The 27,114-nt window shown below is 35.5% G+C and overlaps 1 protein-coding gene and 1 long non-coding RNA gene across 2 annotated transcripts in view; both read left to right on the top strand.

Annotated features, from left to right (window-relative positions):
* The window catches only part of LOC107965483, a 33,487-nt gene that overhangs the window by 2,733 nt on the left and 3,640 nt on the right, over positions 1 to 27,114 (top strand). The window contains exon 3 of the long non-coding RNA XR_003306097.1: positions 26,359 to 26,835. This is a non-coding gene — a long non-coding RNA (uncharacterized LOC107965483). The remainder of the gene's footprint in view (positions 1 to 26,358; positions 26,836 to 27,114) is intronic.
* Positions 18,733 to 20,491, top strand: LOC410492 (cytochrome P450 9e2). The gene has a single exon (XM_006562301.3). It carries the CDS (start codon positions 18,806 to 18,808, stop codon positions 20,336 to 20,338), a length of 1,533 nt encoding a protein of 510 aa, XP_006562364.1. The 5' UTR covers positions 18,733 to 18,805; the 3' UTR covers positions 20,339 to 20,491.

Raw genomic sequence — 27,114 nt, 5'->3', positions numbered from 1 at the left:
CCGTTTTCACGCTTTAAGCCGCGCACGAGCATATTATTGTAGGATATTTCATTAATTAGCTAGGATATTTCATTAATTAGCTAATGGCTAACATGATTCTCGTACGCTTTGATGCATTATTATAATGCAACAAAGTAATAAGTGAGACGACTCGTTTTCTATCCTACCGTTATATTAGAATTCGAAAGATTTGGTTAATACCATCAACGATATTATGTAATACGATCGCGGTGCAATATCTCGCGAATTTTTTATTCTCCGCCGTTTCGAAGTTTCGCCGTGAAATTGAAAAAAAAAAAAAAAGAAGAAAGAAAAGAAAAAGGGTATAAATTGTAGATGTATATTTCGAAACTCGCGAAACTTTCTACCACCGCGCTATCTAGATGCTTTATGCAAATTTAAATTCTTATTAACACAGAACTAGAAGAAATAATTCACTTTAATATCTCGTCCTTTTCTTTTTTTTTGCATCGTTTCGCGCGTTAGATTTGTGTAAATTCTAAATTTTCGCAATTTTAGAATTTGAAAAATTCAGTTAATATAATCGACATAATATTGTGCAGCGTTGAAAATATTTTTGAAAAAAAATTTTTTGTTTCACGGTTTTGGCAAATTAAAAAAGAAATATATACATATATGTATAACTCAGACGCGTATTCGTTTCCACCCTTGCTATTATTAACATTTAAAAAATTTATTTAATCAACAATATATTATTTCACGATGCAACTCGTTTCTCAAAAAATTTCCGTTTCCACGTTGAAGTTTTGATAAACTAAGTCGGATGCATATTTCGTTTCAGACGGGGGGATACCCTGTTTTTTCTACCCTGTGTTTGTGTTCATTAGAGTTTGAAAAATTTTCACGAAAGTTGAAGTTTTTTTTTTTTTTTCCTTTCCTTTTTGGATAAACTAAAAAAGGTGCATAACAAAGTCGAAAACGTGTATTTCGACTCGCGAAAGTTTCTACTCCTCTATTTATTAAAATTTCAAAAAATTCTATTCTTCGCAAAGAAAAATTTTTTTCAAACTGCATTTTATTCCAATTCACCCTTTCCTTCCATATCATATATATATATATATATACACTTACTTACGTATGCCACGTCACGGATACGGGGTTACCCACAGAACTTAATGGTTTCCCGATAATAATAGTTCTCGAGTCACTGTAGCTTTAGTATCTCGGACTTTGGCCCTTTCTCCAAGGAACCACCCGCATTTTGTCTCTGTTACCACCACCAAGTTTCGGTTGTCCAACGCAGGGGATGAAATTACAATTGGCTGGAAATGTCTCTTGTCTTTGACTCTTTGCTTAGGATATTCTCGACGCTCTTGCAAATTTGTATTTTTTTCTTTTTTTTTTTTTAAGGAGATTCATCGATTAATTCTCTTTTTAAAAATTATAATTCGTCGGATAGGAATATAATCGTACGTTTATACATATTTTTATATCGTCGTAAAAGTGATTATTTTTTAATTATTTTAATCGATGACTTCAATCGCGAGGTTGCATCTTTTATTTGGTTAATCAATTAAAGGAAATTCGAGAAAGTATTTGATAAAAAATAATAATAATTAATTTTTTAGTACGCGAAAATTTGCTCGTGAACCACAAATAATATTATAATAAACGTATAATGTTAGATCAGGAATGATAATAATAATTTATAATAATTTATTTTCATCGAAATCGAGTAAAATAATTTAATTACAAATAAATTTATTTTATTTTCGTACGAAATATTTAATTATAGTTTAATTTGTAGAAAAATAAATTTGGCAAATTTTTTCAAAAAACGTTCGGATCTGGGATAAAGAAGGGGAGGAGGGAAAGACGATAATTTATTCAAAATTATTTATAAATTTGTTTCGAGTAAGTTTGTTCCTCCTTCTCCTCCTTCTCCTCGTGTAAAATCCAAGTTGATCAGTTTCGACCTGTTAAATCGGCGACAGAGTTCTCTCTCTCTCGATAGTATAATAGATAATTATCGCGAAGAGCTGGAGTCACCGAGGCTGTTGAATCGAGACGATACTGTTTTCCACGATCCATCTTTATTCGAAACTAAGTAGAAATACGACCTAGCTTAAACCCTACATGATGAAGGGTGAATCGAGACCCCCATAGGCGTAACCACTTCAACCAACCTTTAACGAATTCGTGTTCAATCCGCGTACATTTCCATCGACACATTTCTTTTTTAAAATAACATCGCCTATTGTTATTCCTGATCTAATATTTTATGCACGCTTATCGCGATATCATTTGTTATTCACAAGCAAAATTAGAAAATCAATTATTGTTATTTTCTCTAAAATATTTTCCTCGCCTCGAATCCCTTTAATTAATCAATCAAACGAAAAATACGATCATGTATCGAAAAAAATATTTAAGTCGAAAATCCATCGAAAATTTAACTTCTTCGTTACTATTTTATAATAAGTGATATAAAATATTGGTTTATTAATAATTTAAAAAAGAATGGTATCAATTTTCGAACGAAGATTTAAATTTAAAAATTCGGACGAAATGAAGAAAGATAGGAGAAAGAAAATTTCACTCCTGGTTTACATTTCGATATAAAATTAAATATTGTCACGCGTTGCATTCCGTACAATCGTGAGATTATCGATAAAATCGTATACGGATAAACGGAGAGGATGGACAATTTTTTGAACTCAAAGGAGATGGAAGGAAATCTCTATAGCTCGATTCGTTACGCCTATGCAGGTAAGGGTTTTCCCCTTGATTTCCACTCGAGGTTGCCAACTTCGTACCCCATATCCTAGGTTCCACTTGATCGAATTAATCCATTCCCAATCTAATCAAATCGCGTGAATGTCTAATTTCACACACGATCCGTTTTCGTCGCTTCGCACGTTCTACCGATACGTACAAGTATCGAACCGGTTGATTCACATATTCGCGTTAATAGCGCCCAATTACTTGGGGCCATCCCTCGACTTCCCTCGTAACAATCGACCACGTTCAATCCACGCATCGTTCCATCATTTTACGAATATATATATATATTTCAACATGTTTTCGCCACCGAAATTTTAAACGATCGAGACTATGATCTTTCCAATTGAACGGTATTCAACTATCATTTGAAGTACTGCGTAGATTTAATCTGAAGGATATGTTATAAGTTTCCGCAAACGCTGTACAGTCATCGATTGTCCCAGTTCAGGTACGTCATTCAATCGTATAACATTCTATGCGAAAAATTAATCCGTTAATATTTCGTCTTCCATTCTCCTTTTTTTATTTCCTCTTCATTCACTGTCTCGAGTTATCGTAGGATGTATAATTTATATTTCACTTTCCATTTTTTCTTCATTCTACTTCATTCACTTTCTCGAGTTATTATAGGATGTATAATTTACATTTCATTTTTTCTTCATTCCATCTCATTCACTCTATCGAGTTATCATAGGATGTACAATTAACATTCCATTTCTTTTTTTTATTTCCTCTTCATTCACTCTCTCGAGTGATCGTAGAATGTATAATTTACATATCACTTTTTATTTTTTCTTCATTCTACTTCATTCACTTTCTCGATTTATCATAGGATATATAATTTACATTTCACTTTCCATTTTTTCTTTGTTCTATTTCATTCACTCTCTCGAATTATCATAGGATGTATAATTTCACTTTCCATTTTTTCTTCATTCTACTTCATTCACTCTCTCGAGTTATCATAGGATGTATAATTTACATTTCACTTTCCATTTTTTCTTCATTTTACTTCATTCACTCTCTCGAGTTATCATAGGATATATATAACGTTCACCAACTTTTCACTTTCCATTCCTTTTCTTTTTTTTCATTCCCTTTCATTCATTCTCTCGAGTTGTCAGGAGGATATATAATTTTCTTGATCTCGAAATCGCATGAAATGCATTTGTAAAATACTCGCATAGATTTAATCTCAAGAATAGAGATTTTCCAACATCATTATACACGCGATCACAAAATTCTACGCGAAAAATTAATCCGTTACATTTCACCTTCCATTTCTTTTTTCTTTTCTTTTCTTTTCTTTTCCACCTCGTTCACTCTCTCTCTCTCTCTCTCTCTCTCGAGTTATCATGGGATGTATAATTTTCCCCGATATGGAGCGATAACCGTGAAATGCACGAGCCGGGTTTGTAGGCAGGTGTAGAAGTAAAATAGGCGTTCGATATTCCTCCCAAGTTGGAAACTCTGGATTGGTCTAGCTGCGACAATATTGTAATTACAACATCAAATGCTCGATTAACGCAAATTTAACGGACGCGATCTGCGACTCCTGTTCGTAATTAACTTCGCGGCGACATCAAACCGATTAACGCGCTCCTCTGACTCGAGTTTTACCCCCATAAAGGCGCGAATTGCGAGAAGGTTTCGCCTTTCCTACTCGTAATCCAGCCTTTTCGAATTTACGTCACGTCTCGCTTCCCTTTCGCCGCCATCGATTCCAACCTTGAAACGTACTTCCTTTCCCCCCCTCCCCCTCCTCTTTTGGGACAAATTTTTTAACGAATTGACTCCTTAGCTCTCCCCCTCGACCAATCTCCTTGTCGCTATTTTAACACGTAATCTTTGAAATGTGTTACATCTTTTTTTCTTTTTTCGTTCACGAAAATTTGCATTTTTGGGGATATAATTATAGATGGAATGTATTTTTGAAATTTGGATTTCCTCGATCTTTTCGATTCTTGAAGAAAATTCTCGTCTGGAATTGTGATAATACGATATGTGATAATTCCACGTTCGAATCATCGAAAAATTTTCCGCGATATTCACTTTTTCGTTTCGGTTATCTTTTTTTTTTTTTTTTTCCTCTCTCGAGGGAGGGCGATAAAATTTTATATTTGAAATGTAAATCGAGGGCAAATATACCGGATAAATACGCGATTCAAAATGAATTTTAAAAATCTGTTGAAGGGTAGATAACGAATTTTAAATTTTATGTTAATCTTATACCGGTTTCGGCCATAGAGGATCGTAATTAATATACAAAGGCGGTTTCTCCGCTTCCTCCCTTTTCACTGTCTGTTCAAGAAAACTAATTTTAATAACGTAATTATACACGGGAGAGGGGGGGGAGTGGGGGAGAGGTTACGATTACAATTACACAACCTTGAACCTTTGATACCTACGCCCTAGATAATATTAAAGAATCCACCGCAAAATTACGTTTTTAATTATTCATTACGATCCTTGTTTCGGGAACTTTGGTTTCGGGAAAAGGAAGAAAAGAAGTTTGGAAATTAATTAACCTTTTACAGATGGGAAGGAGGGGAAAGAAGGAGAAAGAAAGATGCGTTTTTATTACAGTCATAAACATTCATTCGTAACGAGTGATAAATTAGAGAGAAATTGTTGTTTAAAGGAACAGGCATACGCGTGCATATCGATCGATAATTCGAACGTGTGTGGCGAGACAACGGGAAATTCTAGAAATAATTTCACAAGAGCGACGAGTTCCAGCGAAATATATATATATATATATATATATATATATATATATATATATATATATATATATATATATATATCAAAGTTTCACAAGGGATAGGGGCAAGAGCTAACGTTGACTTACCTCTTAAAAAGCGATATTGCCGTACAATTTTACCCTCGATCCTCATAGTTGGGACACACTTCACCATCTTTTGTTAGATCCATCAGTCGTAAAAGGAACGGCTTCACCGTTTCTTCCCTTCCCTTTTCATTTATCCGTAACCGGTGTATATATATATATTTATTTATCTCCATCGATGAAAATGGAAATTTAAAACTTTTCCTTTCTTTCACGTTTTATTTTTTTCTCGTTTAGAGAAAAGAAAAATCATAAAATTCGAACATTTCCCTCCCCCTTCCTTTTTTTCATTCTACTCTCTTCTCGCGTGTTAAACTCGAAATTCAAAATTTCCTTAATCTCGTAGAACAAACTCTTCCTTTTCCTTTTCCTCACACCTTCGCTTATTCTTACCTTAAAAAAAATCTTCTCCCATTTTCCATTCGTTTCTCATCATGGGGGACGCGCGCGTGTGGACATTTTAAGTCATCTCTAACGAAGAGTTGAAAAAAAGAAAAATACTCCTCGTCGCGAGTTTATATCCTCCTTTGGCGAGGCGCGAATATAATTGCTCGATCTCGAAAGGAAACGTCGGAATAATAGAGGAGTGTGTACCTGTAAAAAGGCTGGAGAGATTGTCGAGGGGACGAAGGTTAGTTGGGAGACAGGGGAGAGTGAGACGTTGATGCGAAGGTGAAAGGGAGGCGTTTGATGTTTGAGTAGGTTGTTAGAAGTGTCTACCTATTCAGAGTGTAACGCTGGAAAAGTACTGTAAAGGCGAAGTACTCGGGTTTCTACTTAAATCGACTTGGACTCCCTCTCTCTCCCTCTCTCTCCCTCTTCCTCTTTCCGCGCCTAGATGCTCTATGAGCGGTTCCCTATCGATCGTGGTAATTACTTATGTAAGCCCGGAAACTCCCCGCTGCTGTAAGACTTCCGACTGCGCGCGCGACAAATCATTCGCGATACAATCGCGAGTAGTTTTAATTTTATCGAGTCGGGGTACGAAGGTAACAAATACGCCTGGAGGATCACGATTTTGGATGGAAATGAGCGATAAGCTCCTTCGATTCTTCTTGCTTAATCTTTTTCAAAAGAATTGTTCTTGTTCTTTTGAAAAGGGATTGGTTCGTTGATTTTTAATTTAGGAAGAGAATTATTTAAGAGATTCCGAATATTTGTGCTCTCTCGAATCGAATTAAATGAATGATTGGATGGAAAGTATTGAAAGTATCGTCGAGATTTACTCGGTCGGCAAAGTAGTATAGAGACGAGGGATAGTATCGTTAGTGTCGATCCTTTTCTTCCTCCTCTGCTACCCCCCTCGTTTGTTCTTCGTTAAGGATTATTCGCTTATTGGTTCATTGTGGATTCCACCTTTATGAGCGACGTTCACTTCTTTTGCATGCTAAACGTTTCGCCTCCCTTGCCACGGATTACATTGCCCACACCCTCTGTCTTTTTCATCGTGACATCGCGCAACCTCGACATTCATCCCTTCCTTCGATTCCGAGGCAAGATGAACGACACGAATGACAAAATTATCAAATTCGGATTATCTATGGTTGTTGTCACGTGGAACAATTTTTCAAGTTCGATTACGGATATTTAATGGATGATTTAATAATTGTTTATCGAAGTGTCGTTCATTTCGGGATAGATAAATATTATTTCCAGATGGAAATGTTTAATTGTAAAATGTAAGCTAGCTGTGTTATGGTTGTTGTCACGTGGAACAATTTTTCAAGTTCGATTACGGATATTTAATGGATGATTTAATAATTGTTTATCGAAGTGTCGTTCATTTCGGGATAGATAAATATTATTTCCAGATGGAAATGTTTAATTGTAAAATGTAAGCCAGGCGTGTTTCTTATTTCTCAGAAATATCAACCTCCTCCATTATCGAATCCAAAAACTCAATTTCAAAAATAGGTGAAATATTTTCGAATCGGGAATGGAAAATATGTTGAATCGCACACCCCTTCTCTGATTCTTCAAGGGAGCACGTATTAACCTATCGAGGCCCGACAATGCGATAAAACTATATTATAATTTCGAGAGAGGAAGGTGTAGCGCCGCCTTTTAAACATATTTTTCCGGTTGGTAAAGTAATTTCAAGCCCCCGTGGAAGGCGCAATGAGATTATGAATTCGTATCGCCGATGTCAAATTATTAAATCCGACGAGGTGTTCGTCAAGGAACGGATAATGCAATTTTTATACGCTTCGCTTGTACCGTTCCATTATCGATTCGCGTCGCTTCTATTCATCCCCGTTCCCCCGTTTCAGCTGTTGCCTCGATCGTGTTAAAAATTATGCGACAAATTTTAGTATTTTTTTCGAGATCGCGCCCCCTCCCCTGGATCGGGACGGGGAGGGGGAGGTTGGCCGCCCGTAAGGGTGGATTCAGTTTCCATATTTATGATCTGGTTAATAATCATCCCTTGTCTCTCCTACCCATTTCCCCTGTGATATTTAATAGAACCCGACTCGAGCGACCTTACATTCATAATCTGTTTTTTTCCTCCCCCCTCCTCTCATTCTTTTCTTTTAGTAATTATTATTCGTGATTATTGTTGGAAAATTAGGTGTTTCGGGGGATAAAAAGAATTTGGATCTTTGTGAAAATTTTTTATTTTTCTTCTTTCACGGGAAAATTTAATATTCGTGATATTCTTTGAGTGAAAGTTGAAAATTTTTTTTTGGTTATGCGATTGGAAAATTTAACGCTTGTGACGATCGTAAAAGAAGATAGAGATATGAGAGAGAAAATTTGAAAAGGTAACTTTTTATTGCTTTTTATAAAGTAATCGTTATCGTTTGTAAATAATTGACGATTTACACGCGTCTTTCATATCTATTCCGATACGATATTCGCACAAGTATGAATTATGAATTGCCGTGCGTGCAATATCAAATTATCTTGTTCCATATTTGTTGTTGTAATTTATAACGGCAATATTATTTATCATGGACGAGTAAATGGAGCTTATTAACTGTTTTTACTTGGATAGGATAGGGTAAAAAAAGTTACATTTTAAATTAAAATTGATCTTTCTTGAAAACCTGAGTGGTGGTTGAGGATGTTATGAGGGTGTTTGAAAAGTATAGACCCTTATCTTTTTAACTACCCTTCATAGAGTATGCAGAGGTATGTACAGGTTTATTAATTTATTAATTAAGAAGATAAGAAAAAATTATCTAGATCGTATCCCAGAATTTGTTTTAATATTCGTTTTTAATATACATTCATTATGTTAATGACACACTTTGTTATCTCTGCATATTGTTTTCAAATCTTTTACTTTGAAACGGGTTTTATCGTTTGAGGGGAATTCATTTTCTTTGAATGGAAGAAATCTCGAAAGTATTATTTTTTAATTTATTAGTATTAACGACCATTACGTTTTTCATCGTTCCATTATGATCAAAGCTTGAGATTATTATTATTTTTTCTTTCTTTTTTTTTTTTTTTCTAGCTTTTTCGAATAAAGATCCTGTTCAACATTTTCCAAATTTTTCACATTTTGATAAAATTGGTTAAAGGGAATGAAATGAAATCTAGAGGAATGGTAGAGTTTGTATAAAAAAATATTTCATTTTACTAAAAATTTTATACAATATCTTTTATTTTTATTATCGCTTTAATTTATCCGAGAATTACGTCATTTTTCGAATATTTTTAATATCTTTGGCTAACTCATCGAATCATTCTAATCACAAAAACGAAACTTTTTATACAAATCTATGATATCGATTCGATGGCCTCGTTTAATTCTTTTTTCCTTTTTTTTTTGAGATAGTCCAGATATTTTAAATGTTCCAAAAAGTATTACCATAATTTTTTCTTGTCTTGAAATAATATATAAAATATTTCATTCGAACCGTTGTCGTTATTTATCATTCGAAAGATCGAAATTTAATATTACTTTTCATCGAAACAATTCTTTATAATTCTTCCAGAGAGAGATAAAAATACACGAAAGCAGTATAGCGTATCCTTATCCAACGCACGTTATGCAACGTTTATTTAAAATCGATCATTTCTTAATTGCTTTCACGGTGGAATTTCGAATCGGATCTTGGCAAATGATTTTCGTCTGGATTCATTTCACCGGAATTAAAGGGTGTTTATTAACGTTTGAGAGGATGGGAGGGAGAGGCACGTTAGTTCCTCTTAGTCCATCGTTTTCGCTTAACAGAGAGAAGGGGTTGAAAATGGAAGGGTAAGATTAATATTGACGAATTCCTTGCTTGCACGCGTTTTCTCTATTTTCGAAACGAGGTAGGGATGTCAGAGAGAGAGAGAGAGAGAGAGTACTTTTGATCTCTTGCGTGTTTGCAGAAATTTCCTCGCGTGTGTGGTTTGTTAAACGCTTTTCATCGCTTTTCTCCCTCCTTCCTTTTACTCCATCTCGATGATACATCAATTATTGGGTATTTACGCAGAAAGATGACCCACGTTCTTTCAGGTGTTTATGTTACTTTGATATAACCCTTTAAGGGTTTCAATCGTTGTTCAATCAGACGTGAGGAAAAATTAACGTATATCTTGTTTCGATTTGCTTTTTCCATGGATATTAAAAACGGATTGTTTCACGAATAATAAAAATTATTAGATTATATTAGATTTAAAAAAATTGTTAAAGTTTCAAATTTGTTGTGGAAATTACGCGTATTAGAAATTACTGTTATTTATAATTAAACGTATATCGATCGAGCGCATAAATCGTTTAAAATTATTTTTTGGATAAATCGTTGGAAATTCGTAAGGGATTAATAGTTGTCTGAATGGTATAAATGTAGCTTTGGGGAATAATGTAAGTAACTTTCAATCTTCTCACGATAATGATAATACACCTTTTCCATTTTATCGTTACAATACGGCGGGAATTCATAGTCTCAAAAATTACGATGATAATAACGAATACCTTTGTGCGAGTTACGAGGTACCAGAATTGAAGTGTTATTTAAGCTCGGGAAATTGAAATTCAGGAAAGCGGAATCTCTTTCACTCTTTGCCTGTAAGCTCGAATAATTTTCATTACTTCGTAAATTGTAGTAATTTTACTCGGTTTCTGGTTAGTTTAGTTTTTAGGATTATCTCTGTATTCGTCGAATATGATCGATGATCTTTCCGTTTCGAAATATTCGAAGGCATTTCGATTAATAACAGATAGGTGAAAAGAATCGTTTCAAAATTATTTTCATCGCGACGAATCGAAAAATTTCAATACTCGATGCTGTTAGATTCTCAAAGAAGACCACCTAATTACGACAAATTTGCATCGAGATTTATCCAAATTTTACAACTCGATTCCCAATTAGGAGTACATTAAAAAGATTACCATAATAGCATCCAGTCGAATCTCGCTGATTCTATCATTTTCCAAACTTTATATTCAATATTTCACCTTCTCGACATAGTAGATTCCTAAAAAAGAAAAAAAGAAAAGTATCTAACAATTTCATCATCAATATTTCGAAAATCAATTTCATCGTACGAATTACGACGCGTTGGAAAATAATTACCACCTTCCTTGCGTGGTGCACGAAAGGAACGAATGGTTAAAGAGCATCCTATCCTCCTTTCGGGGATCTTTATTTCATCGGGGATGGGCGGGATATTATAATCACGTTGTACTATCGATTGACGTGTGCACAGAGGGTTGTGCACACTGCCGTCTCCCTCTCTCCCTCTCTCTCTCTATACGTATATAGAGGTGGCTGAAAAGGGGGTCGTGCAGAGAGAGTGTTAGGCGGAAGGGAGGAAGCCGAAGCTGGCAGGGAGAAGACGCTGCCTAATAGAATGCCAATATGATTATGTGTGCCATGCTGCATCCAAACCACGATCCATGCACCACCTACTGGTGATGCTCTTGAATACTCGCCAGCCAATGTAATCGACTGGCACGAAACGACGCTACGGATGAAAACTGAATTTGTTTCGCGAAACCCGACCGTCGAGAGAGAGAGAGAGAGAGAGAAAGAGAGATGGGTGTAACACACGTGACGCGTCTCTTTTTCGTCTTTCCGGATACTCTACACATGTGTCGTGGTTTCCGTCCGCGTTCCTACGAATATATCGATTTTTTTCTCCCGTTTTCTCCATCCTTCCACCCTTATCGAATCTTGCTTCAATTTTTTTTTTCTTCCCCTCGATTGTATTACGATTTTCTTAATTTTCTTTTTTTAATCGGGCGTTGATACGATGATATGGAAAGTGATATAGGGTTTGAAGGCGTTGAATGAGTGTTCGTAGTGTGTTCAGTATTCGAATGATTATTGTTTTTTTTAGGGTGAAATTTCGTTGGGTTTGAATTTTTCTCGAATTTTTTTCTCGAAAGATTATGCTTTCGTATTAACTTTTTAAGATTGATAAAGGTATAATATATGTATATTGTAGATGTTTGAGGTTATTTTAGGACGAAATTTTGTTGAATTGGATTTTTTCTCGATTATGCTTTTGTATTAATTTTTAAAGATTGATAAAAGTGCAATATATAGATGTTTGAAGGGTGAAGAAATTTATAATGTTTAATATTCGTATGATAGTTATTTTAGGGCGAAATTTTGTTGGATTGGATTTTTTCTCGATTGTGCTTTTGTATTAATTTCTTAAGATTGATAAAAGTGCAATATATAGATGTTTGAAGGATGAAGAAATTTATAATGTTTAATATTCATATGGTAGTTATTTTAGGGCGAAATTTTGTTGGATTGGATTTTTTCTCGATTGTGCTTTCGTTTAAATTTTTTAAGGTTGATGATAGAAGTATATAGGAAAGTTTGGATGAAGAAATTTGTAACGTTTATTATTTATTCGTATGCTAGTTATTTTAGGGCGAAATTTTATTGGATTGGATTCTTTCTTCGACTTTTTCTTTTCTCGATTATGCTTTTTTATTAACTTTTAGGTGGTGTAGAAAGTATTTGGATGTAGAAATTTGTAGGAAATGTAGTATTCGTAATTATTTCTATATTTCTGGGAACTGTTTTCTTTTCTGGATTTCGATTTTCCTATAGAATTTTTCTTCTCGTAATCACATTTGTATTAATTGTGTGCAACGGTTCATTCATCGTGATGGCAGAAATTATGGACTGACACTCGTTTGCAGATACAGAAATTTATTTATCATTCGATACTCGACAACTACTATTAAGTTTCGCGCTTATGAAAGGTTATTTCCTCAAATTGTATTTTATTTTTGAAAAAAGGGAAGGGGGGAGAGGGGCACCATCTGTTTTTATTAAACGATACCACGTACCGTCCTGAACGCGAAACGAACCAAGAAATTGCGTTGCTTGATAGTAACAAAAGACGAAGAGAAGGAAATACGAGCTTGGCTTGGCAATAGTTGCGCCATTCGTAACGAGAGAGAAAATATCCCGGTGACGAGAAGTAGAATCTGAACGAAATATGATTCTCGCCATTTGTAAGCATAATTCCTATTCCAATTTTTGTTGAAACATCGAAGTGGTAACAAGAGAACTTTTCATTCATAATGAATTCCAACGTTTCCACTTCCGTATCGACATGTACTTGTTGTCTCTCCCATGTTTTACTCGCCGTCTCCTTTTCTCTGTCATTGTCATTTTTACAATCGTCGGCAAAAAAAAGAAAGAAAGAAAAAGAAACAAAGTTTTTTAAAGAATTTAAAAGCGAAATACTAGAAATTAGGATTAGATAAAAAGATTAAATGTAATTTTTACAAAATATAATTAACCACTTGTATCGCGAGAGATACAAATTTGAATTTATCTTTGGAAATATTCAATAAGGAAATTTTGTGAAAATTTTTCCCTTGAAGGAAACAAGTGATTACTTTACCATTTCCCTCGACTTCGTTTCTTTTTTTCTTTTTCTTTCCAAATCTCTTATTTCGTAAATATTCATGAAAACTTCACCTCTTGATTCTTTGCCAAAAAAAAGAAAGCTTCACCATTTAATTCACTTAAATTCTCATTTCTCAAAAGTTTCAAATTTTCTTGAACCCCTTCAAAAACTATTCACGATATTTCTCACTCTAAATTTACGAAAAATCCCTCCAAAGATTTCCAATTCTCGAACCGTGGAACCAATCTTGCACCGTCGAACGGTATAAAAAATAGGCAAGAAGGAGGGAACTTTTCGACGTAAAAAAGAGAAAGGCGAGGGAAAAGGCGAATTTTCGAACGGAAAAAAGAAAAAAAAAGAAAAAAGGAAGAACACACGGCATGATCAAAGAGGGATGATGGCGTCGAATATAATACAGCGGTAATGCGGCTAAGTAATGCCATTTTCCACTCGAACGTACGAGTTAATGCACTAACAATGCATCCGATGCACATGACTGCTTGATTTTCCGATAAACGCGCACTTGATGGATTTAACGCGTCTGGCTGGAAAACGTTATAAATCGAAAGTTTAACGTTTCACACCCGCTCGAATTTACCCCTACTCGCGAAAATCCTTCCTTCCTTCCTTCTTTCTCCCCGGTTTTATCCGCGGCAAAAATTCCCCCGAGCCGATAATTACTTGGAATATTACACGGATCCTTCTCTCGATCGAACGGAGAAGAAGAAGAAAAAAAATTCCAAATCTTTGGGAAACGTTTGATTATAATCGAGCATTGATTGTTGCGAATTTTCTCGAGCGAATTACTTCGAGAAAAGATTTTTGATAATTTGAAGAAAAAAAAAAATATCGTTTCATCGGATGAAAGAAAAATTTTGATAAATTTGGAATAATGCTCGATCGAGGCGGAGACGAAAATGAAAATAAAAGAAGAAGAATCGGATTGTTGCGAATTACTTCGAGAAAAGATTTTTGATAATTTGAAAAAAAAAATATCGTTTCATCGGATGAAAGAAAAATTTAGATAAATTTGGAATAATGCTCGATCGAGACGGAGACGAAAATAAAAATAAAAGAAGAAGAATCAAACTGTTGCGAATTACTTCGAGAAAAGATTTTTGATAATTTGAAGAAAAAAAAATATCATTTTACATTGGATGAAAGAAAAATTTAGATAAATTTGGAATAATGCTCGATCGAGGCGGAGACGAAAATGAAACTAAAAGAAGAAGAATCGGAAGAAAGTTTCGTGAACTTTATCTCGAGTCGATGAATCATCATGAATTTATATTTACGATTTATTTATATTTTTATTACAAAATTTGACTCGTCATTAAATTTAATAACCGAGAGAATTACTCGCAATCCCGATAACGCTTGTCTGTGCTCTTCTTTAGACTTTAGAGTCGGCTAAGAGTGACCCGTGATACGACGATTTTTATACGAACATTGTAACATTCGATCGACGACACTTTTTTTCGTCACTATATTTCGAGATTTCGTCGAGTATATATATATCAGTGGGCGCGATTGCGCGAGAATTGTAAGACGATTGTGAGACGTCCGTTTTATCGAGCGCTTTGATTGGACACTCGAGATGCGAGAGTGAAGAAAGAAGAAGAGGAAAAGAGAGGGGGTGAGAGAAGGGGAGGAGAAAAAAGGAGAGAAGGAAAAGGCGAAAAGCTGAAAAGTGGTTTGCCATCGTGGAACGGAAGCTTGTCTATAATACACATCGAAAGATACATCCGGTTTCTGTTTCCCCTCCCCTCCCCTCTTGCTGCTGCTGCTGCTGCTTTATCACGCTTGTATGGGGAACCTATATACGGTTGTATAGGGTTAGCGGTCGTCAAAGTTAACCTTTGTTTCGCGCATGGCTACCCTTTCGGGTTTATCAGTGTGTAGCAGCTGGTGCCGCTTTATTTATAACGCGACTTCCCTTCCTTTCCTTTTCTCCTCGACGGTGAAACTAGCGTGGCAGACCGTGTTAAGCCGCAACACCACTTCCTATATCGTCGCGTTTTGTCAATGTGAACGCCGGCAAAGTCGCATTTGTCATCGCGTAGAAAGGGGAGGAAATATCCTTGCGTGCATCCTTGCCCTCGATTTTGTTTCATTTTATTTTTCTTTCTTTTTTTTTTTTTTTTTAATTTATCCGGATAATTATATTCGCGATCCCAAGTTTTTTTTGCAAATGAAAATTATTCTCGATTGACAGTTTCTAGGATACGAGTCACTGTTAAAAATTATTTTAACAATTCTTTTACGAATAGACATTGGATTGAGAGTGAGAATTATATCTCTATACGTAGTTTCTGGGTTTGTTTTGAAAAATTATTTTTCGTGAAACGGAGGCTTCGTTGAAAGTGAAAATTACTTTCGATATTCTTTCGAATTTCTCTGAACGGTGTGAATCGCTTTGAAAAATTGTTTTTCGCGAGTAGACACTGGATCGAGAGTGAAAATTATTCTCGGTATATATTTCTAGGCTGTGAATCGCTCTGAAAAATTGTTTTTCGCGAGTAGACATTGGATCGAGAGTGAAAATTACTGTCAGAAAATCGCTCTCATCATTTATTTTCTATAGCGCGATATTTCGTCGAAATTTTCTCTTTCGTCTCCAGAGTTATTTTTCTATACGTTGAAAATTATCTTCAAACGAATTACTTATCGAGAATTTTATTTCCAAATATATTCCTAGGATGCATCGATTATTCGTGATTATGTGGATGTTTATGCAATTCATTCTTTTGGAAAATAGAAGTAATAATATAATAATAAGTTGCGAAACGAGTTATATATTAAAAAGAAAAAAGAGAGAGAGAGAGAATCTTTTAATTACGGAATATTATATCGTATCTCGTTAGGAAAGATAAAAAAGTAATTAGTTGCTCTTGACATTTTGCTAAATAAATAAAAATAGTTTGATCTTTTAAAATAATATTTTTATTTCGACCTATATAATAACGATATAAAAACGATAATCACATATATAGTATAATCCGATAACTGATAATTATAAGAGCGGTGAAGATAAATATCAAAGTAATAGGAAAAATATTGAACGATGTTTTCGAATCTAATATTATTTTAAACAAAGAATGATAGAAATTTTTCCCGCGGATGTTTCAAATTTTTCGGTAGTCAAACACGAAATAAAACAACATTTGGAGAACAACGATGTATTTTGTTGGGTTGAATCAACACGAAAAAGAAATATCTGTTTTTCCTCGCGATTGGAATATCGTTATCCTCATTTAAAAATTTTTAAAAAACACTTCTTCGAATAACACTTTTTAAAAAGAAGTAAATTTTACGGATCGATTCGAGAGTTCGAAATTCCCGCCAAGCAATCTTCAATTCCCTTTCGAACATTTACGATCAAAACGAATCAAAATTTTTCTTCGAGATTCTTCGAGATTGAAAAACACTATAAAAATCAAAATTGTTGTTTACTCGAAATTGTTATTACAATCGCATACATTGGATGAACGAATCGACTCATCTATTACATGTTTATTCGTCTATTTTTAAAAAATTATGAAACACGATCAACATTATCAACACTCTTCTATGAAGATCAATTCAATGGAAGGCTGTATATTAAATCGACAATGGTACAAAAATAAACCACATTCGTCCCTCGTCCATTCGTCGAAAGTCTTCTCTTTCAAGAATTCTCTTTCTCAAGATTTTTGGGGATTCGATGACGAAATGATACCAAAAATAAAAAGGAAGAGTTCGTCGTCCCTTGGATTCGATCGTCTATAATGGTCGGCGGAATTTTAATAAATCGCACAATGGAATATCCGGCTAATCTTAATATTCGTTGTCGAATCGTTTTTTTCACGAATGATCGCGCCTGAATATGCAAACAGAAATTGAGGCGATCATTCACGTCGAAAGAAATGCAGCCTTCGGTTCGTCCTTACTACTATATTAAAAATCTTCTTGTATTCGTGATTGTTCGTAAGGAATTCGACGAAACGTAAAGAAACGAGAGAAGGAGGAGGTATGGATAGAGAGAGATAGAGAGAGAGAGAGAGGGAGAAGGGGAAAAGAAAGTGGAAAGAAAGATTAAAAATGAAGAAAAGTGAGAAAGGGAGGAAAGGTAAATTTGTAATTATTAGGGAAGAAATGGAGGAAGTTTTACAAGAATTCATCTTTTCAACGATCGTTGTCCAGGGATTAAGAAGAGATTAAAAAAGACGCGAGGATAAAAATTTTTAGCCGAGTGGACAGGAGTGGAGGAGCGACACCTGTCGAGGATAAATTTATTGAAAAAGAAAAAAAAAAAAAGGAAAAAGAAAATCGAAATTCAATGAAACGATCTTGCCGAGTTTGATGAAACTGAAATTTGAATCAACTCTGGAAATTTTATATATCGTAATTATTTAAAAAAGAAAAAAAGTTATCTTTGTGGAGAATTTGTATATTTGTGAAACTGAATCAGTCGAATATTTTCATTGTATTCGGATAACACTAATTAAAATTGGAAATCGTGCGAAATGATTTTGATGCGAATTTAATGAATCCGAAATTTGAGTCAACGTTTTTCGAAATTTTATGTCGTAATTATCAAAGCGTTTTATTTTCATTTTTATATTATTTTTTTTTTTTTTGGAAAATTTTCACTATTCAATAATACATGCTAAATTAATCTAACTATTTTTTAAAAAATACGATAATTTGTTTATATCTGAAAAGATAAAGGAAGATTAATTATCAATTTAAATGGTTTGTTTGATAAATATATAGTAACATTGCGCAATTACGATTGTCTATGCAATGTTACAACATTGTGCAACAATATTTTTCTCGATTAAAATATCTTATCTTTAGAATTAATCTATCTGAATCGATACGCATTTAGATAGATTGATAGATCAAAAATATATTTCGACCAAGTTTTATTGTACGAAATATTTGCAAGTTTTTACCAAAATTTTTATCAAAATACAGAATTATATTCAGAATTTCTCAGATCTTTTTTTTTTTTCTTTACTAAAATTTATTAAAATCCAAAGATTCTCATACATTTCGTGCCTCTCTCAAGACACCAAGAAACGAAGTAACACAAGAATCAGAAGATCAACATTCTTCCTCTCCTTCCTCAAATACACAATTTCTCAAACGATAAAATAAAAATATCCAGTATCTTATTATTATTTCTACTTATTATCGCTCGCGATTATTGCAATTATAATTCAAGAAAAAAACATTATCGCACTCGTCGTTTCTCGAGAATCATTTTCTCGCACACTAATAAGACGATGACATATAAAATATACGGCAGATGATCATTTATCTCTTATATAAACACTCGTCGGGCAACGAGTACGCTCAGTGTACGCCGTACGTTCAGTTAACAAGCTCGTATACGATACGATACGAACGATGGACTATCTTCAACTCGGTCTCACCTTATTGGCAATCCTCGTGGCGGTCTACTACCTGTCCACGAGGAATCACAAGCTGTTGAAGAGGCACGGGATCGTGCACATCCCCCCTACCCCCCTGTTCGGCAATCTGGGCCCGTTGGTGCGTCGCAAGTGTCACATGGAGGACGTGATCCAGAGGGTGTACGACCTAGATCCGGACGCAAGGTACGTGGGGATGTACGAGTTCACCACTCCGTTGATAATAATCCGCGACCCGGAGTTGATAAAGACGATCGGGGTGAAGGAGATCACGAATTTCACGAATCATCGCCCCTTCGTCGACGTGGGTGTGGATCCCATGCTGGGCGAGGTGTTGTTCGCGATGCAGGGCGACCGGTGGAGGGAGCACAGGACAATGTTGACCACCCTGTTCACGTCGAGCAAGATCAAGTCCATGTTCGTACTGATGTCGGACTGCGCGAAAAGATTCGCCGATTATCTGTCGAAGGTTGAGCGGGAGATAGAGTTGAAGAGCGTGTTGACGAGGTACACGAACGACGTGATAGCGAGATGCGTGTACGGCGTCTCCGTCGACTCGGTGAACGAGCCCGAGAACATATTCTACAGATACGGCCAGGTGGCGTCCCAGCTGTCGACGTTCAAGCAGAATTTGATGATATTCGTGCACAGGAACTCGCCCCGTCTGGCCAGATTGTTCAATTTGAAGATCCTGCCCGTTCACATCGAGAAGTTTTTCCACCGGTTGGTCATGGACACGATCGAGACGAGGAGGAGGGAGGGGGTGCACGGGTTGGACATGTTGCAACAATTGATGGACATGCAATCGAGGAGGAAAGAGTCGGAGGAGGGGAAGAGAGGTATGACCGTGACTGACATAGCCAATCACGCGTTCAGCTTCTTCTTCGGGAGCGTGGACACGATGGCCACTCAGATAAGCCTGATATCGCACATGTTGGCCGTGAATCCTGACGTTCAACAGAGGCTTCAGGAGGAGATCGACGAGGTGTTGTCGGCGAGCGAGGACAAGCAGGTCGGATACGACGTGATACAAGAGATGAAGTATCTGGACGCGGTGATGAGCGAGGCGATGAGGTATCATCCGATTCTGTTGTTCGTGGACAGGGTGTGCGGCGAGACGTTCGAATTGCCGCCCGCCCTCCCCGGCGCCCGACCTTTCAAACTCGAGAGGGGGATGAACATTTGGTTCCCCGTCAAAGCGATCCACCACGATCCGAAATACTTCGAGAATCCGGACAGATTCGACCCGGACAGGTTTCTGAGGGATGGGAAGGGCATCGCGAGCTCTGGGGCGTACATGCCGTTCGGGATGGGGCCCAGGAAGTGCATAGGCAGCAGGTTCGCGTTGACCGAGATGAAGATACTGCTGTTCAACATCCTGGCCAAGTGCAGCTTCAAGGTCGGCAGCAAGACCATGGTCCCGTTGAAATTCAAGGAGGGCGTGTTCAACCCGGTCGCTAAGAATGGATTCTGGCTGAAGATCGAACGCAGGGAGAATTCTTGTTGCTGATCCAATTGAAGGAGCTGGGAAAGTGGGTCGACTTTGTAGGCTCGTTTTCTTAACTTCGTTTGATGAATTATTTCGAATAAAGGCTGTCGCAATAGAGGTTGAGGGAGGTAAAAAAAAAAAAAAAAAAAAAGAAAAGAATTTTTAAAATCACTCGAAAAAAAATGTATATATGTATATATAGTATGAACGAAATAATAACAAATTTTTGAAATTTTGGTAATAAAATTTACAATTAACAAATTGATGATTAATCTTCTCCAAGACAATTAATAATTATTGATTACTTGGGGATGTACCAAAATCTCGGAAGAATTAATTGTTTTTCGTACGTATAAATTTTTTTATACTTGAATAAATTGATTTTTCCTAAAGTTTTTTAAATTTTTATTTTATATTCGAAATTATTTAAATACTTTAAAAAAATCTCTGTTCATTTATTTTGTCCATATTTTAGAGAAGAAATCTTTATTTTTCGTGCGCCCAGTTTTGAATATTCAATATAAACCTAAAAACATGGAAAACATCCAAGATTAAAAATCTCACTTCATTTTTCTCAACTTATGGAAATTTTTACTCATGGAAAAAAGGATCGAAGATAGTTCGAAGATATATTGCGATTAAAAAAGAATCACTGTATATAAAGAAGATGGAGAAAGATAGATTTAGATCGATTCGAAGGGGCAACCTTTACCAATTACGATGGGGTTCACGTTGGAAATGCAACGTGCAGGCAAATTCTAATTCGATTTACACGGGGTAATTGATGTCCGTGGAAGGAAACAACAATTCATCGCGAGGTTTACAATCCGCCTCTCGAAAGGCCGGGTTAATAGGAGATGGTGGACGATAGAGAGATCTGACGTGCATATGGACAGGCTTAATAACAATCTTCTCCCTTCCCCCTCTCCCATTCCACCCCAACCTGCCGTGTTTGAATGGAGCTGGCTACTTACTCTTCGTAGGAACTCAAAGGAATTAGAACGAGCGTCTTAGTTTGCAATTGCAGTTGTATATACCGTGTTCCGTATTAATTATTATTATCATGGGCCATTGTTGGGGAGGGGGGGGGATACCTTCCATATTGCTCAACTCGACATGCCATTTCTAATTGCGGAAATCGTCTAGATCCGGCCAGGGATCCGTAAACGTGTACAACGAGGAAGATTTCTGAACGAAACGTTATCTAATCCAATTGCAGAGTGAGATTTCGTGCTGTTGGAGTCACGATCCGACGATTTTATATTATTATATTATTTTTTTTTTTATTACTAAAATTTCAACGCGAATATTTTTTCGAAACGAATTTTCGAAAAGTTTCGATTTAACATGATTTAGTGTACAATAATAATGGGAATTTTTTTGATGATGGATAGATGGAAATTTTCGTATCGATCAATCGTGTTGGATTAATTTAATTTAGAAAACTCGATGGAAGAAAGAAGGAAATAATTTTTAAAACGAGACCTCTCTCTTCGTCCTCTTCTTCGAATAATATCGAGGATAGTAATATTATACATCGAGGCGAGAAATGGTAAAAAAATTAGATTTTTATTAGCTACGACCTCTGGAAGGGGAAGGGGGTTGATCAACTATTGGTTGCAGGATAATCTGTTGATGCGTAACGCTATTCGACTTTGATTAATCAAAATACACGTCGTATTTCGTTCGTTCTGCATCTCTTTTACTCCCCTTCGTTTCGCCTTGGATAGATAATTGGTTGTCAGAAGGTCCTCTATCGGTGGAACAAGAGAAAAATAAAGAGAGAGAGGGAGAGGGAGAGGGAGAGTGAGACTGGTCGGATGCCCCGAAGTAAATTGCGAAGGGGTGATTCTGTCCATTGCAATTCGCCTCCAATATATTATCTTATCCTCAGGCTTCATCCTGTTGGCCCGTCTACTTTCTTAAAATTACTTTTATCAACACTTTGTTTCGCCAATTACCCCAAGTTTTCATCTTTCTCCCATCGCGTTGCCTTCGTGGAGGAACCATTTTGCCAATTATTGCCAACCGCCCTCTGTAAGTGGTGAGAAGTTGATGATGCATCGTCTAACCCGTGAATCGCATCTTTTCATCGTGATTTTTAAAAAAAATCCGCGAGATTTCTTTCAATTTTTTCGTTTTCTTTTGCTTGTACTTGAATGATTCTTCTATTTTTAATTTCAACTTTTATTTCCTTGACGTAGGAAATTTATATAAATTATATTATGGATTATATTATATTTTAATAATATTGAAATATTATTAAATACCTTACATTTCCTACGACAAGTTTTCTCGATGTTTCAAAAACTTAATTAATTCGTAAAGCTAACATTACTTTAAAAATTATCTATATACCTTCACCTGTTCATATTAGATTTTAATCAACAATAGCATCCTCGAATGAATATTAAATAACAAAAAGAAAAAAAGCCTCCAACATCTGTATAAAAAAAAGAGACACAAAAATACACGAATTATCGTAATCGAACTTTCAACGAAAAAATTGATAGAATCAATTGATAGAAACAACGAGCAACACGATATAAGATTATTTCACACTCCCCCTCGAATGTTAACCGATACGTCATCTAGCGTCGAAACGATTAAAACGAAAACTACTACTACTAGTTGTACCGCGCTCACCGCTTCTTTTCCACGCCTCCTCCACGGCCTAGGGAGGTAACAGATTGGAATCTACGGTTGCCAAATTGATTGTTGGCGATCGATCAACCAAGTTCACGCGGGGTGAGATCGAGTGGCGAGATATTGGCGGTCGTATATATATATATATATATATCGTATATATATATATATATATATATATATCGGGCGCGACAAAATGCATCGCGGCTCTCCTCCTCCTCCTCCTCTCTCCCTCCTCTCTCTCGGATACTTGGCGTTTTCGCGCGATCGATCATCGACAACCGCCATGATCGATACGTTGCGGAAGTTGCAAAGCACGCCTATGGATACGCGCCATCCGCCGGCCTGGACACGAGTTTGACACGGGCTGGCCCCCCCCAAGTATTTGGCAAATGGCGACAGATAATCCATAACTGATTCGAGGTCAAGCATCACGCGGGCTTAATATATTGCCACTGTCGGGGGAGGAAAGTTTTTGATCGGTTGTTGAGGGGGGAGGGGAGGGGGCGGTGATAAGGTGCAAGATAGATGGATAGAACTTGTTGGAAAACTTGCGCCAACTGAATACGCGTAAGTTTTACAGTGTATTGTTTCTTTTTTCTCGAGTTTAAAAAAGAAAAAAAGGAAAGGAAAATGAATTTATTTTAAAAATAATCGTTGTTGTTAAGCAGAAGTTTCAGTTGTTTTTTTTCGTGAATCTCGTAAATTATAGTTCGTTGTCCTATCGTTAATTCCTTTCCACAGAATAATTTCGTCTTCGAAATTGTTTCAATTCAAGAGGAAGAATCTTTCTTTTCTTCATCCAGACGTCGTGTATCACGTTGTTAATTGATATTCAACGATAAATTATTTATTCCAAACCGGTTGACGATGAGAAGCATAGCTAAACGTTTCAATCGTATCTCGTTACGAGAATGATGCGTGACGAATCGACGAGGTCGTGTTTATACGTCGTTATATACACGTCGTGCACGCATTTGGCAAGGGGGAAATTTTTGCCTCGAAGGTAGAAGTGGAGGAAGAAAGTGAAACTCTGAAGAATTTGCATTGATAATAATGCGTACCATGGATATATATATATAGCTACGCATTTGAAGATTTAACGATGCGAGATTTCGCGATGTGGATCAACGAGAGACAAGCCATCCCTTGTCTTTTGTTAGAGAGTTGGTTATTTGGAAACGAAGATTCAACATGGAGGAAACATATTTGCATACACGTATATGGGAATGGAATAATGGACGAGGCTGCGAGAATTCTGTTGCCATCGACCGAGATCCCTTGTTTCGTTATTTTTCGTTCTTCTTTTTTTCGTCGAGCATGTATGAATATTAGCCTGAAATTTTTTTTTTCTATTGAGAATATTAATTATACATATATATATATATATGTTTGTTTTCGATCAAAAATATCTACGAAAGGAAAAATCTTTATCTCTAAAATTATTCTCGAATTTATTTTAACCATATTCTAGAAATTTATTTAAAGAAAAATATATATATTCGGATTATTTTATTATTTCACGTTATTATTTTACAAGCCAACGCTTATTCACTTGCTCTTTGAGAAAGATTTACAAGCAAAACGAACTTTGACCGAATAAACCGATTTCACTCGAATTAAACACGCGATCTCTCTCGTATCTCCCGTGTTCGTGATTAATCAATCGATTAATTAATTAATAAAAAATTATCGTAAAATTACGTGCACCGGTATTAATTAACTAATTACAAAAAAAAAAAAAAAAGGAATCCGATGATGACACGTGATGATCGGAGAGGCAAATGGAAATAATAATAATAATAATAATAATAATAAGGGAACAAAAATTTTCCAACGAGATAATTATTATTATTCGTTTTCGCAATTTTTCACGCATTTTTCACGGTTCGATTGTAAACACGGAATTAATAAAATGATTAAACGGTAATTATGAAAATCTTTGATAATGAAGATCCCTTCGTCGCATTTATTATTTCCTCTCCGTTAAATTATTTATTTTCCACCAATATTTCACGACCAACCTTTGCCACCCATTTCACAAATATTTATTAGATATTAGATTATTGGAAAATTGGAATTCACCAATCGGATGGATTCATGGATAATTTTATCCACAGATTTGTATCGACAATACTTGGGAACGAATATACACGGTGTATATATCGGCTAATTTCAGAATTGTAAATTATAACGACGTTTATGCACCTTCGAGAATAATACGTCACGGTCTATAAACGTTGATTATTTCAAGCTCTGGAGCATCCGTTATGCACGGTTGTAAAGTTGCTGCATGCATATTGCAAACGTTGATGCTCCGCTGATTTTATAATATTCTTTTGAAAACGGGTGGTGATAGTATCTGTTACAATCGAAATAATAAATGCGACTGTAAAAGTATTATTTATAATACGTTCAATTTTATTCAGGGAATCTCATTTGAGTATGTATATATATATAATTTTCACGGGTATTATTTGTGTAATTTACGAAACGATGTGACGCAATAATTTCATCATTCGTCATTAAAAATTTCTTTAACGAACGAAAATATTGGAGATTTCCTCGTGGACGAGGAAATTTCTTCCTTTCGAATTTTTTTATGGGAATTATATATGGGAAAAAATATCGAAATGTTACGATATAACAAATGTCGTTATATGGGCGTTAAAGCAATGATGTTGTTTAATATAGAACGGAAGGGAAGTTTTAAAAGTTTTTAGTTTTAATTTTAATAAATTCTCACGTGCAACAAGTTTGGTAACAAAGTAACGGGGGAAGTTTCGAATTTTCGACGAGAGCCCTAGTGATTCCCTTCTTGATCGAATAAAATTTTCGAACTAGTAATTCATCGTGTAGAATTATATTAAAACTATAAATATTTATACATATATATTGTTTCGAATAATAAATTAAACGACGATTACGATTTTTCTTATCGTCGAAATTACATAAAGATTGTCGAACGAGAAATGAATTATTTACAAGTTGAAATGAAACTTTGACGTATTCTAGGAAATTCCCCCACGAAATATTCGATTTTTCATTAAATCTATATTTAATCGTAACTATTAAAACTTTCAGGAAGCAAGAAAGTAGAAATATTAAATGTGTATGCGCAGAATGTTTCATTAAAGAATGGGGGGAGGGAGGGAGGCGATCCTATCCTTTTTTTTTTTCTAAAAGAATTCCCAAGGAAATAAATTTCTTAGGAAATAAAATAAAATTAGAATTTTCGAATACGATACCAATCACCCTCTCCCCACTTTTCTTTTAATACAAATAAGAATTTTCCATTAATTTTTTAGAAAAACATTTGTCCCAATTTTGTTGCGAAAATATTCATTAAATTATAAAACAACAATAATAATAATTCATATATTCTTGGTTTTTAGAATATCATGGTCCCATGGGTTGGAGAAGGAGGATTTTCTGGATTTTTTACGGAATCGAAATAAAAAAGAAAAACGTTTAAACGAGCGACATTTCGCTTTATCCTTTATCAACCAATAACCGGTTGGCGGTAAATGGATGGCCTACTTATTTCCTTGCAGTTTTCTCGTTATATTAAAGTTCGAGACGGATTTAATTATGCACACGACAAGACTCCTGCTACCAAGATCTCTGCTTATTAGCGTTTTGCCTTCGTTAGCCTTCGATAAACAATCGACGTCGCTTACCATTGTTTCAAAGCAGCGAGAGTTTTGATTTCGCTGTAAACATTCTCCGCGGGGGGAGGAGAGATCAGTTTCGAATTAACGAGGGATGGATTCCGGTTTATCATCGGGACATTTCGAGCGAGAGACGAGATTTTACGCGATTAGAATCGTTGCAAAGGGGAAATAATAAAAAGATATTGAAGTTATTAATCGGTAAGTAAGATCGATTACTCTTTAAATTTAATTTAATCCATTTTTGATTAATGGAGAGAAAGTAATTGGGAACAAACGAGTATTTGCTTATACGTCGTGTGTTTAACATTGGTATAAAAATGTGGGAAGGAATTGCAGAAAATTGTGAATATGGACGAATAATTTCCAGTTAGTATCGATTTCCAATTTTTAATTACCGCCCTTTTTAAAAAATATTTAATTTTCTAAATGCGCGAAATGCACGTGTATATCGGAATGTAATTTTATTCCCCCGAGAAA

The sequence above is a fragment of the Apis mellifera genome, linkage group LG14 (genome assembly GCF_003254395.2).
Source record: "Apis mellifera strain DH4 linkage group LG14, Amel_HAv3.1, whole genome shotgun sequence".
In the NCBI taxonomy this organism is placed as follows: Eukaryota; Metazoa; Arthropoda; class Insecta; order Hymenoptera; family Apidae; genus Apis; species Apis mellifera.
The sequence above is the reverse complement of the archived record's forward strand: the minus strand, read 5'-3'. Positions and strand labels throughout refer to the sequence as shown.